The sequence below is a fragment of the Astatotilapia calliptera genome, chromosome 14, assembly GCF_900246225.1.
Source record: "Astatotilapia calliptera chromosome 14, fAstCal1.2, whole genome shotgun sequence".
NCBI classification, from domain to species: domain Eukaryota; kingdom Metazoa; phylum Chordata; class Actinopteri; order Cichliformes; family Cichlidae; genus Astatotilapia; species Astatotilapia calliptera.
In genome coordinates, this window is record NC_039315.1 from 23579541 (window position 1) to 23594548 (window position 15008).

The 15008-nt window shown below is 40.6% G+C and overlaps 1 protein-coding gene across 1 annotated transcript in view; it reads left to right on the forward strand.

The window, feature by feature from the left end:
• Window positions 1–2981: 2981 nt before the first annotated feature.
• Window positions 2982–15008, forward strand: part of clmpb (CXADR like membrane protein b) — a 96745-nt gene continuing 84718 nt past the window's right edge. The window contains exon 1 of the mRNA XM_026193119.1: window positions 2982–3457. Within this exon, the coding sequence (XP_026048904.1) occupies window positions 3409–3457 (49 nt within the window). The 5' untranslated portion in view covers window positions 2982–3408. The remainder of the gene's footprint in view (window positions 3458–15008) is intronic.

Sequence of the window (15008 nt, forward strand, 5' to 3'; positions counted from 1 at the left end):
ATCGTCCTGGCGTCAACAAAACAGTAACACGTCCCTGTGATGTCATGATGAGGGAGATACAGCTGTTCTGGCGGACGGGAACACAGTTGGTGAAGTGCTCCGTCTCTGACAGGAGGTCCGAGGTGCATCTTGTTGCTCCAATTTAAATTTCAAATCCACTTAAAGTACATAAGTCAGGAGTGCTCCCAGCTAAAATGCAAGCCGTGTTGGGCCTGGAAGATATTTAAAAAATCATGGACATTGCACTTGGGAGGATTACATCTTCATGTGCTGAAAGGAAAAGAACGAGGGAGAGTCCCAACGCAGCATCATCATCACCTGAAAAAGGGGGCACCCCTCACAGCAAATGATGTTTATTTTAAAACAATGCTTATCATGCCCTTAGCTAAAGCCTCGTAATGAATCTCGCAACCAGTCATATGCTTTCCGTGCGGTGAGATATTGTCGTGCTCTTGGTGATGTGAAACTAATCAGGGAGAAAGAGTGGTTTCCACACTGGTGACTTTTCAAGGCCCTGTGGTATAAATATCAACCATCTGTGAGGCCATCTGCATTGGGGTGCTATATCATGCACCAAGGCCAAACTACCAAACACAGACAGGTTGCCTTCCGTGGCACAATTTACACTGCATGCAAGACAAAGTAACCTATTGCACAATCGCTACTGTCAACAAAGGATATGCCCTCATACCTCATGTTGCGCTGTCATCAGCTTATACATAACAAAGCTCCTCATTTGAAATGATAGTGTCACTGTTGTTTAATGTATTCTACAGCCACATACTCTCCTCTGCTTCCAGATCTCATTTTTGTGCAGAAAGACTCATTTTAAAAGGGGAAAACTGATATATGTTGGCTGTCAGGTGCATTTTCATTCAAGTGTGTTTATCTGGACTAAGAATCCAGGAGGACTGTTGTCACTGCAGGTGAAACGTGTCTTTTGAACCTGGCGATCCATCAGTTACACTGCTAATATTGCATCAGTTCCGAGGATTCCTTGCTTTTGTATTTCACTACAGTGCATGCTGCTCACTTTCTGTAAATACTGACCTCTGCAGAAAAGAGCTGTGATGAAACTGGGATGTTTTTTTTTTCTTTTCATGGAAAAGCAGGAGAAAGAGAATGCAAACAGGGAAGAGAGACAAAAGGGACACGCGACACTAAAGACCTCAGTTTTACCACTACCGCTATTTCTCACAACATCTGGAATTATGTTGTTGAGTCTCATCCTCTGCTTTCTGTGCACATATCTTCTTTTCTGTTCTTCTTTTTTCAAAAGCGTGTGTGTGTGTGTGTGTGTGTGTGTGTGTGTGTGTGTGTGTGTGTGTGTGTGTCTACTTGTGCGTGTCTACTTGTGCGTGTGAAACATTGTTTCAAGCTATCTAGTTATTGGAACGGAAAGGAATGGCGGAAGGCTGGTGCTGAAGAGCAGGCCTCTTGAGGGGGGAAGAGAGAGAAGAGAGGGGCCACAGGCGAGTGAAAATCCTTTTTTGTTGTTTTGGCTGATTGTTGAGACACAGAAGAGGGGGATTAATTTGTCTCAAGGTCTGACAACAACCATCAACAGACAGCAGCTTTCCCCCTTTTTTTTTCTTTTTGCTTGTTTATATAACTGGTGCCAGTACCGGGTGTGGGATGACAGTTTTGTAAAGATGCACAGAATAATCAGATCATGGTCAAAATATAACATGGTAAACGAGAACAAATATGCCCTATGATTCCAGACAAATCTTTAAATTTAATTCCTTTAATTATAACATCATCATAGCCTGAATAATATAGTTACAAAATGCATACCTTTTGGGGGCTTTAACATGTGGACTTCTGGATTTCCCTGTTCCTATTATAAAGTCACACCAAATCCTCAAAAAACAGTTTAAGACAGCAATATTTGAAATAATGATGTAGTATAGTAGCTGTAGTATCACCAAAAGACAAAGAACTTTCCCACAAATATATGAACATTTGTAAAAAAGTAAAATACGTATAGCAGATTTTTAAAAAAAACAACAACGTTGTGCTGTTTTTTGAAACACTGTAGTTATGAGGAATACAAGGAAAAATAAGCTTTAGAGAAAATGGGACAAACATTATAGCCTGCATATTATAGTCTCTTAAAATATATGTTGGCTTCACTGATTTAAAAAAAATTAAAAAATTAAAAAATTACTGTATTGAGAAGGCCATTCATTTACACGCAAGCCTTATTATTTCTCATAAAGACACATGACATTTTCTGCAGCGGCTCGTAGCAAGAAGGGACACAAATATAAAGGTGCAGCTTTTCAAGACATTCGGTGTTATCTAAAGTGGAAAAATATTAACATCACAGAAAAATATAATAACAAAGATAGTCTAGCTGCTATTTAACTTCTGGTAACTACACAGTAAGACATGTTATACCAGTTCTAAATTATTTTCGTCTCTAATAACTGGTTGTAAACCTTTAAATGTTTGGTCACACAGTCATGAACCCTAATCACGCCCCTTTTTCCTGTTGGTCCCTTTTTTTTCTCTTCAGTGGAATAAACACCAGTGCCAACCAGTCAGTGTTTTATTGATACGGAGCAGAATGCTGTAATTTTAAGTGTTAATGGCTTATGTTAAAAAAATAAGAAGGAAAAAATGCAATGATAAAGTTTTGTTATCAAAACTCTGGTTCTCAGGTGGTGAATTCTGCCTTACAAAGAGCATTGTTCATTTACTGTATATTGCATTAATATACAGATCAAAGATACAAAAATATAATTCCAGTGTCTCAACTTCACATGCAGTTTTGTTTAATGGGACTGTGTGTAGCTATTTTTCAGCTTGCATGATTTTCATTCAGTGATACGTAAACAGATTCCTGTCAGACTCCTGTCTGCTGCACCTAACTATGACTCCCAGCCACCCAACAAGCAGAGCGTGTGTTGCCGGATGCTCAAGCATGTGTAAGAGAACTTCAGACTCTAGAGGTCTCCATCCTTCAGCATCCCCTCATCATCATCCACCTATTCTCCCTCCTCCTCCTCCTTCTCCTCTCTGGCATTTTGTGCAGCGGAGGAGGATAGGAGGAGTGACTGCTGAGGAGGAGACAGAGGGGACTCTGAGACAACACGTCCCACGCCAGAGCCAGACAGCCAGGGAACTTTGATTTGACGCCAAGTAGCCTGCGATCAAAATTACAATGAAAAGAAAGAGCCTCGTTTCTTCCTCCTCCTCTTCTCCTTTTTCTTCTCGGGAGGCTTAGATATGTCGGGCGTGTGCAACATATGATGTCGTTGGACTCATAAGCTCAATGAAGATTTATTTATCTCTGATTTCGGTCCTTAATTCGCTGATGGTGCCGCTTCGTTGTGCTTGCGCTTAGGTCAGCCGAATGAATTTGAAGGCAGTCTGAGCGCATTGTTTCCAGCTCCGTTACATATGGGATTTCGAGCCGTGATGTCTGCAATCTCTCGCTCTTTGTTTCTGGGTAAGTCACTTTCCATTTCTTTAAAAGACCGGATTTATTTATGTAAAAGCAGCGCAGGCGTGTTGCTCTGAAAATTGCGGATGTGAACACCGAGGTTCATTTTTCGTATATATTTAAATATAATTCTCTTTCGTTGTTTCACGTGTCGTTAAGACCACATCTGACAGCTTCGGTTCAGAATGATGTCAGAATATATCTGTTGTCTATTTTCTCTTCCCCCTTATGACACTTTAAGATTTGGGTGAGAAATGACTACATTTACATTTAGATTCATCTTCAAAAACGCAAACGCGCTGTAGCCAACCGTGCGCTTTCTCTCAAGCTGGGAGCTCTCGAAAATGGGACAAATTAAAGCAACGTGAAGGGGATAAAAGTTCACCTGACCCCTCCCTTCAAATCTGCTTTCAAGATTTATTGACCCTGCGCGTTCTTGTATTGGCATTTTCTTCAAAGGCAGGCCCGCAGCAGATGCACAAAAACCTCCTTTGTCATATTTAAACAAAGGGAAATAATTCATTAATTTCAGTAACCACCAAGAAAACACTAGGTTAAAAAAAGATCTCTATTCTAGCTCTTCTGGATGTCAGTGATTAGATTTGTTAGGATAATTGTTAGGATAGGATATCTTGAAAGGATCTCTAAAAAGTCTTTTTTTTTTTTAAATTGTTACTCTTATTTTATTATATCATAAACCATAGATGGACCTCTTTTTATTTTATAGAAACAGAAGTTTCATTTGTCTCCAAGGCTTGATTTTATCACTACTGCTATTTGCTGTGTTAACAGTAATCCTGCTTCTATTATTACTGTTACTAATATTATGGGATTGTAATGTAGAGGGGGCCTGGAACTGTTTCCAGGTCTGAAGCTCAATGAGGAATGTTTAATTCCACTGTGACCTCTCTGACTGGAAGTTACAGTTAGCACTGCGGGACGGTGTGTTAAAAATGACAGCCAATACGAGGTGTTATTCACCCCACTGCTGTCTCATCACCTGTGGTGTAACTGAGGGGAAAACTAGTTTTGAAAGCCACAGATTTGAAAAGACAAACTAACAAAAGATTTTGAAGTTTGAAAATTGTCTTTGACTGGGTGCTAGAAAAACTTTGAACCCCCACCCTGGTTGAGAGTTAGATTGGTTGAGTGTAGCCATATGAGGAGAAATCCACACGGCTCGTGCGCTCTGGTCTGAGTTCCGAGGTCGTGCTCTGGTAGTTTCTGTGTGGCTTGCTGCTTGTTGCGTATTGCAGTCTGGAGAGAAATCAAAAGACCTCGGCATTTGTTTTTAATTTTCTATTCCATTAGTTTAGACATACAACTGATGTTATTTGCTTATGCTTGATGTGGTTTGTGCTGCAGGCTTGTAAATGCTTGGAGAGTTTGTTATCTTCGTCTCCCATTATTCAGTCACTGACATATTGTGGTGATATGTCTGTGGAATACCCTGTCCAATGCCTAATGCGTTCAGTGGAGAGATCCTCGTCCCTCTGGACCTGGTATAAAATAAATAGATAGTTGAAGGATGGAGATATGTATGGATAAGCTAACCTGTCATGGCTTACACTGGTAGACCAGCAAGTCCAAAGAGTGTGGTACGCTGTAATGCATACTGATCCTCTGTTAAACTAAAGGAGCTGACTCTGCAGAGAACACTGCATGCAAGTAAATTTTAGGTTTAGGTCAAAAAGCACTCTGTAACACTGGGCAATGATGTAGGCTATTTTAAGCTAAGCATGCAGATTATCATAACACCAGCAGTGCTTTTCCGGTAATGACGATCTTAAATAATGCAACCGGCTCATTCAGGAGAAGGCAAAAACATTACACATTATCCCTAAATAATAGCAGTTGTTTGCTTTTCTTAAAATAACCATATGACTGCGCCTTGAGTATTAAATGACTTGTTGCCATGGTGAGGTATTTTTCCCCTCCTTTGTCATGTTTAAGACAACGGAAAGAAAACTAGTTTGTGCAGCGATGTGACTGGATGGCATGTTCAATACAGTTGGAACCGGGGTCACACGTCTCTCATCCAAGAACAAAACATCCATCAGTCATCCAAAAGAGTATTCACCCACCCCCCAACCGAGGGGATATGCAGCTTTTCAAGCTTGGCTGCTTATGGCTGTACCATACCGAAGGACTTTTTTCCTCTGAATTTATAGCCTGCATTAATTCAAGATCAACTAAAAGGCCAAGCAGAGGGAGGAGGTGGCTGTTTTATTCTAAAAGAGGATCAATAGTCATTAATAGGGGCTCCTTTTCTTTTAATTTGGATTTGGCTTCGCAAGTCCTGAGACATCCTTAAATTAATATCTGTTGGAAATGTAATATCCACTGGTCACATTACAGATAAGTAGCACAATTAATTGCCACAGAGAGTTCAATAGCTCCCTTCGGTAACTCTGCTGATGTGAAGTAAGAATCAGAACAAGGTCATACAAAACTGAACAAATCAAGTAACTCAGTAAGAGCACAGGGCACGTGGCAATTTGGCCAGGTAATGGAGACCAGTGATTGATTGCGTGTCTGTCCCAGTGCCAGGATTAAATGATTCTGAATGGGGGGAATTTGAAAGTGAAATGACTGTCCAAAAAGTAATAACACAATCTAAGTCACTTGACGGAAATCTAATTTGAAAGTATGATTAGCTTTTATATGAGAGCCGAACCTTAGCACCTTTGCTTCTTTTTCTTTTTCCTGCATGGCCTTTTGGGCCTCAGTGTCTAAGAAAACTGCAATGTGATCACTGCAGTACAGCAGGCTCTTAGCATTAAGATGTGTGCTGATGTCCACATTCATACAGTATAACACTGAGAAGATGGCAGTGCCTATGCAAGTATGCTAGTGTGTGATGTAGATAAAGAGAGCAGTGGCTCCAAACAGAAATTCTGTCCCATTCTATATTTAGCATGTCTGCCGGGGTAGGCAGAGGATCTCTGAAATGTGAAGATGACAGGAGCCTCCTGAGCCAGAGGTTATGAAGTGACATCTTGATGTGTTTGTGCCTGAATCACACTCCCACACACACACACACACCCTGCCAAAGACTTCTGACATTCCTGCACACCCAAAGACGTTCCGATATTTGACGTCTAGTTACCATACATTAAGGCTTAGTTTTGATCTTCTTTTGACTCATGTCGTGCGTCAGTGTTATCATTTGGCATCCCCGTTCTATATTTTCAGCTTTGAAGGTATTTTGTTTTTTGTTTTTTGTTTTTTTTGGGGGGGGGGGATATGTGGTGACTCTGGAAGCTCTGCTTTGCAGGACTTGAACTTGTGTGATGTTTGACTTCTTACTTGCATGAAGACTAATCTCATGTTTTTAAAGCATAAACCATTCAGTTATTTTCAATTTTACTTGAATTACCAAGTTCAGTTAATTTTCTTAGTTGTTTCACACATTGGGACTAGTGTGATTTTACACAAAGTGTGTGTAAAAATCCCTATCATTTAGCGCGAATGCAGGACTTACAGTAAAGTGTAGCTGCAGCTGTTGAAGGAAATTTTGTACCAATGCTTTTTGTTGAATGACTTCCCTTGCACCTACAATGTCAGTTATTTTACATGCAGAACGAAGTGTAAAAACACTTCCATCCAGAGAGGATTGTATTACTCAAAACAAAAATGCAGAATCTGACTGGCTCATCAAGGGCAGAGCCCTCTGGAATACAAAACCTGCAACAATGGTGACTGAAGAGGCCTACAGATGAGTGCAGAGGTCCTGCTGTCCTCAAAACAATTGAACCATATCATTAGCAAACACTGATTTGCCTTCCAAGCACTTTCCTTCTGATGTGTATGGCCTTTAAATGACAGCATGGTTCCCTGAATAACAAGCCATCCTCTTTTTGTACCTGGGGGGATTCTTCATGTTTCATTGATTGTGGTGCTTTTAGTTGGAAGGTCTTTCTATTCTGTCGCAGCAAACCGAATGCCACGCTTTGAATGAGAGCGTTTGTAGGTGAAAGTCTAACTGCTTTGTACAGTAAGTGCTTTTATTCCTGGAGGATCGAGGCAGGTTTGTGTTTTCACTGAAACCGAAGACATCCGAAGGAAAAATATACAAAGATTGTACCGCTGGAATCGTCTGCAGTTTTCCACAATATTTCTTTGTTTGGCAGTTCCTTCATCTTCGTTTCACCACACCCGCAATTTCCGAGCCACCCGGTCGTTATTCTGCACGAGCCGTTTGTCGCTTGCGTCCTGCAAAATGAAACACACATGCGTAGACAGAGGTGGGTTTGTGTAGTGTTTCTGACCTACACAAACCCGGCCCCTTTCATCCGTCACTGGGAAAATTACTCCCAGATTGTTTTGGAACGTATGAACAGGAACTGCCTATTTCACTTTACTGCTAATCTATGACAGATGTTCTGGAGAAGCTCACGTTCACATTAACCAGAGACACATGTGCAGTCTATGCTGGGCTGAACAGCAGTATTAATGAACGTCAAGACTCCACTGATAGTCAGGATGATCAGATTGAGTGAGCTGTGACACATTTTAAAGGAAAGTGAATCTGGTTACTGAGTGGAGGAAATATTTTCTTCTATTAAGTCGCTAATATTTTGCAAATGAGCTTTTAGGGCTTAAACATTTTTTTGATCAGTTGATTAACAAATTGGAAGAAAATGAACCATCGCAATTAGGGGGAAAAAAGGAGAGTAGCTGTAAAATAAAACAGCAAAAGCACATACACTTTACGGGAAACATAATCGTTCCACCTGCATCTGCTTTTATTTTTAATGTTTGCATCTGGCAAGAAAATGTGCTCTAGCCATGTTCTTTACTTGTTTACTGCAACCATTTGATCTTCTTTTACAATATCCATTCATAACAACTAAACCAGCTTAAATCTTATTTATGGTTATGTTAAAGGAACTCCCGTCACATAGGGATAGGGAAAGATTGTGGTCTTTGTTATTTACTGAAAAAGTCAACAGTGGCTATAAGAATGAGACACAACTTGATTGCAGTATTTAGCACAGCATTGTTTAGAGTATTTAATGTTTAAACTAAAACTTCGGGATTCAGAACTTGCCCTCTGAATAGCTAGGATTCACCCCGACCATTTACCAGTGAACTCCATGAGGCAAACAAATCTCAAGAACATGTTGGAATCAAGCACGCAGCAAGAATATGTTTGCCTAAAGTGTGTTGTGCAATCCAGATTCGTTCTGTATACTCATCATTTGTTGAAAGCAGTACTGAAACCAGGAACGCCTCCACAGGTTTTTTGTTTTGGCTGTTTCACAACAGGCTGGACCAGATGTCACCTTGGGGAAGGGGTGCATCTGAATTGATAAATCAAAAAATCAATAACTCATTTTGTCATTTTGATCAAGTGTCTTATTAGATGAGCTCAAGGCAGCGTTCACCTTACAAAATAACCCTTCACCTCATCACTTGACCCCACTTCACATAGCTCTCTCACCAGCTGACCTAAGTATATAGATTTAGTTAACCATGCTTTTTCTTTAACCTGCAGCCATCGTGAACAATACAATATTTTAGTGCTAAGCATGCATATTTCATATGATCATGTTAGCAGTGAATTAAAGTAGCAACAGCCTAGCTTGCTCCCACAACCGATTAGCACGACCCTTTTTTGTTTCCTCTGCACCACACCATATTCTGCTGACTTATCTGCTGATAAACAGATTTGCTCTTTTGAACATCCTTTTATAGTACTGTGCAAAATTCTTGAGCCACCCCTCATTTCTTTATATTTGGCTTCCAAGGAGCCAGATGTTTCTCCAGGATTTCTAAAGGTTTGCTTTTTCACTCCATTCCTTGTTCCTGACCAAGGAATGGTCAGTGCTTAGTCACCATGAGTCAGTGCTTAACACTGACTCATGAATCAGCATACAGTAAATACTTTGTCCTCACATAACAGACAAGTTAGAGCAAAAACATTTCAAATAATGAATTGTTTCTTTAGGTGTATGTTTACTAGCAGACTTGTGTAAAAACATTAGCCGAATTAGCTGAATCTATGAAAAAATAGCAAAAAATAATGCTTGTCACAGTGTGTCGAGGTATGTCAAATGATACAAGAACTGGACTGCTAATCAGCTGCAACAGTTCCGAATCACAATTTAAAATTTCTGGTTCAAACTGTCGTCAGTACAAAGGTAGTCAGGAGAGAGTAGCTACAGCCATCTGTAAAACACAGTGGAGGCTCTTTCATCGTCTGGAACTGCATGATATTATAGATCTTTGTTAAAATCCATGGAATTAGGACCACAAAAAAATACAGTCACATTTTAATTCACCATGCAATTCTATCTGGAAAGCATCTGATTGGCAAAGGCTTCATTTTTTAGCACGACAGTGATCCCAAACACTCTGCCAGTGCAGTAAATGCATACCTGGACAGAAAAACACACACTGGATCACTATCAGTCATGGATTTGCTTCCACAGAGCCCAGACCTCAATATCACCGAAGCAGTGTGGGATCATCTTGACAGAGAAGAGAAAGGCAGCCAACATCCAAAGGAGAGCTTTGAATGTCCTTCAAGAAGCCTGGAGAGCCATTCCTGCTTAAAGGTGTTCATACCAAAGGCTCCTTAGAATTCTAAATATATTGTTTTGCCTCATATGCTGTATTTGCATTTATGTTTGCACATGTCTCAGTAAATTATCACACCTACTTCCCAATTATTTACCAAAAAATAAAGAAATGAGAGTACAGCACTTTTAGTAAATACTGCCACTTTGTTAGAAAACACGTTCTCGTCCTTTTAACCTGCTTAACAAGCAATAGTGATGGATGGCCTCCATCCATGATCTCGAACACATCCTTGGTTACCAAAGTTACACATCCAATGACAGTGACCATTTCTGTCAAACTAACTTGTAGAAAATTATGGTGAAGATTTATCAAAAGCATTACAGGTTCTGACCAAGTGTCAGTATGAAATGTCTTTAAAGTGAGAACAGGTTGTAAAAACGGGTTGCAGATTTGCCACATCAGGATCAGATTGTACAAAAATGAAGTAAGCTGTTTAAATTTTGAATAAACTATAAGATAAGAGATAAGATAAGATAGAACTTTATTAATCCCTCGGGTGGGTTCCTCTGGGAAATTCGATTTCCAAAAAAAGCACAGCAACGACCGAAGTTACAGTTACAGAATTGTTATATATATATATATATATATACACACACACACACACACACACATAATTCTGATAGGGAGAAAATGTGTAGGAAAGTGAATGAGTGGTTGGAAACATTGTGTTGTTCTCAGCAATCTGTGATCTATTCTACCGTGGCCATTTGCTCCAAAGGGAGGATTCTTGCCTCATTTGCAGAAGTGATACACTGTGAAAGTAAATGAAGCTAACTCGGTTACTAGCTTTATAATTTCTTGGAAAATCTGAAGTGATTTGCTGCTTGTGAGCATAAATGTTTTAATCAAGGTCTATGATTGTGTTATGTAAGCAGCGGGCAGATCAAAGAGTGAACAAAGCTGAGATAAACACTGATGCGATTGGTGAGGTGGAGCAAAGAAGTGTCTCCCATTGATTCACCACACGGAAGGTCTGTCTTGATATTAATTTCTTTGCGGCTATTGACAGTACTAGAAGCAGGATGCGGCCTATTGCCAATCAAGCGTTCTTCAGCTGCAATCAAAATCCACACACCTTGCAAAAACACCATTTAAAATGATTTGTTTATCAGTGGTGGGGGTTGAGATGCTATCATCTCTGAGCTCCCAGCACTGTTGTGGTGCTTTCAAGTGCTTTCTGCCTTAGTGAAAACTGGCAGCGCGGAATAAAGCTGGCATGCTTGTCTTCTCTAAGCAGAACATGCTTTTGATCTATGTTCTCTGTCTCTGAAACCAGGTATATCTCTTGTTTTCTATGCAGCTGTGCAATCCAACTGTGCAGAAAAATAAACTGCTAAAAAAGCCTATTGCTCAGCTGCCTTTCATTTTCAAGCAGGTTGGGACAGGGCTTACACTTACTCAAAGAAAATAAAGTTACACTACTGATTAAACATTTATAAGCAATTATCAGCACACAGCGGTCAAGCATCCATGCCTCACCAAAGTCACCTGGAAGCTTGTTAGGATGATTGAAAATAACAACATGTGAATTTATTGGTTTCATATAACTTGTTTACTCAAAAGACTGGACCTCGACCGAACGCTCGGAAGTCTTCATTTTTGGACAAGTCTCGCGCATGGTTCCATTTCCAGTGTACTGTCTGCCAATAATTGATCATTTCCTACCAGTCTTACTTTAATTGGTCATGGGGTGCACCTGTCAGAACCCAGTGTGTGTGGTGCCTCATGTCACACTGTGATTATTGATTATTGTGTCCAGATTCCAACTTGTAAGTTTAAATGGCATCATGCTGCTTAGATGGGAATCAGCAAGAGAGCACAGCCGGACTATGACCACAGGGAATCATCTCCATAAATCTACATAAATCAGAGAGGATTTTTTTTTTCAATTCTGAAATGTATATGAATTAATTCCAGCGTGTCACCAATGCACAAAATATTGATTTGCCTTTCTCTCTGCGTGGAGTTCGGCTGTAATTCAATTCCACAAATTGACTGCAAATGAATGAAAGCAACTTGCACTAAGCCAAACAATGAGATCCTAAGTGAGTTTTTCTTTCCACCCTCTTCTCACACTTTTCTGACTGACTGAACAGGAGGAAATGTTCCACGTCGCTCTAGTTAGACGCCTGCCGTTCCTTTCAATTTGAAGCAGTCGAGTAGCCCAGCAAGCAGGACACTCCATTAGGTGTTTTGAATGCGCACGCTCCTTTGTCTCACTCCATTTCCTCTTTTGCCTGCCAGTCTTCCCTAAAGCCTTCGTTGCTTTAATCAGCAGAGGCCCTTCTGCCCTTCAGACATTTATCTTCACCTGCGCTTGGTCATCACAGCGCAGCCAGGAAAGACCCAAAGATGGATGCTGTTGGAGACAGCGAGAATTCGATGGTCATTGATTAGAGAGGCATAAGAAAAAAGTGGTTACCTGCACGAGACCTGAGCACCATCTGGAGGATCCCTTCCTCCCTTAGTGGATGATAGCATGAAGTCAGATCTCTGCCCACTGTCCAGCTGAGATCTAGGACAGTTTTATATCAGCAGGGAGGCAAGAAAGTTGTAACTTTAGTAAGTTTAAACAGTGGCCTTAATCTCTTTATGGACTGTAACAAAAGTTTGGAAATGACCTTTTAAAGCTCTTTATAATATGCAATTCTGCTGATAATTCTTCATAGGAATAAAATCCCTTGTCATCAGAACCTCACCTTGTGTAATTGCGCTTTAGTAGAAACTGTAAAATTCCATAATTAGGGTCCAGGCTTGGGTTGGCAGTCCTGTTCTCCTGCAGTGGATGTTGCGTGATGGATGATTTCATTATCCAACCACAATGCCGGCCACTTGGTCTTTCATACCACAGCGAAAACATTGTAAACCGAATATCATTCATCAGCTGCTCCATTGTCCACAAATTAAGTATATAATACCGCTGATTGCATTGCAGTCAGTATTTTCAGATTTAAGCACCCAGAGCCTTTTACCGGGTGAAAAGGTTGAGAAGTTTTGTTGTTTTCACTTTTGATAAAGTAACTTATGCAGGCACTCAGGCTGTGGTCAGGGTACAGCATGATGTCAGTGCTGAAAAAGCTTTTTTCCCCTCTTGCCCTCCCGTCTCTTTTCCCCCCTTCCCGGCAAAGTAGTTCAGAACAGATGGCACCACCACCTTTTTTTCCGACTCGTTAGACTTGACTTGTTGATGAAATGGAGCCTTTACGCTATACTGCCCATGCAGATGTTTAGCTGTACATATTTCTGTGTGTGCATGTGTGTGTGTGTGTGTGTGTGTGTGTGTGTGTGTGTGTGTGTGTGTGTGTGTGTGTGTGTGTGTGTGTGTGTGTGTGTACACTCTCCTATAAACTGCCCTGCAGCAAAGGAGGGAGAGTCCACAGCCTAAAGGTATCTAAAGTATAAATGTTACATTTACATCTTAACAGCCTCTATATTTTTTCCAGGACCAGGAAAGCAACTATATGGCTTTGTATAGATATAAAGAGAACAGTGTGGAAAGTTTTTATGTTTGCTACTGCTGCATAGCCACATATATACCCGAGTGCTCTGCAGCACAACAACCCTGCAATTAGCCAATGCAGAGCTCATTCAACAAAAATTATGTTTTTGCCATTCTGTTTGTGACATTTTCTACAGTTTCCCCGAGTGCGGCCCTCTTTAGCCTGGTCTGTCATGGAGTTTGTCAGGCTCAACTTACAGAGTACCACATCTCTTGCTAAGAAACAGACAGGGGCTTAGGACTGCATTCAAGATGCCTGTTATGGTTTGGCAATGTTGTCCAAACTGTCACATTTTGTATGAAACTTGTCTTATTGTAGTTGCTGGATGGAAGTGTTTAAGTGTCTAAAACTGTTGTAGTAGCAAGCGAAAACTGCACTTTACTTCGAGTTTGATGTCTCTCTTAAAATTCTTAAGCATGTAGCTTTTTTCTATTTTGGACTTTCCGTTTTTCTCCCAGCATCAACCCTATTTTTTTTAATGCTATGTCTTTCTTCAATAGGGAAATCAAGAGTGCTATAGCATTTGGCTTGATTTGCTGTCTGGGATCCAAAGAAGCTGAGGAGGAGGAAATAGCAGAGTTTGCAAATTCAAGCTCTTAAAATAATTAAAGTTGGCGTGATGACTCTGCTTTCTAGACGGGACCAAGCTTTAAAAAAAGGCAGCACTGGGAGTTACCACACAGCTACAGCGAGCTGTGTTGTACTCAGAAATTAGGAATAATGAAGGTTGCTATATGCAATATGCTGATAAGATTACATTAAAAATCTGTCAGTGTGGAATGAAATAAAGCTTTGGGCCACTGACCCATCATAGTAGAAAAATAAACAAAATTTTCTATTTAGAAGAGGGAGATGTTGTTTACTCTATTAACCTTTCCTCTCGGTTGCACTCTTGACATTGAACAATGTGGAAGAGGCCGACTCGTCGCTGGCCCTTTTGCTAATGAGGCAATTAAGTCTATCCTGTGTTGGTTGAGCAAGGGGCCGAGAGAGCAAGCCAAGTCATCTGCTGTCTCAGCAAACACCAAGCATCTTAGCCATGCCGCAGTCAGAATATATAACAAGCTCTCCTTTGTTGTAATGGTCTTCCATTCCTTGTGGTTCTCCCTTGTCAGTGTGACCCACAGCACAGCTGGAGATCACAAGCACCATCAGGCTCTGTTTATCTAAGTGCACTGAATGGTGGCAAATGGAAATTGAAGAAAAACACTAGGTTAAAATAATGTTTGAGCTATACTCGGAAGCTGTTGTGAAGCTGTGGTGGAAATTGGGTAGGATAAATTTGGTCATTTGTTAAAATAATGTAAAAAACACAGTGGGCACTATTTAGGAATCAAGTTCCAACCGTCCATCCATTCTCTTTTGCTTATCTTTATCAGGGTCGCGGGGGGGCTGGAGCCTATCCCAGCTATCATAGAGCGAGAGGTAGGGTACACCCTGGACAGGTCGCTGGTCTGTCTCAGGGCTAA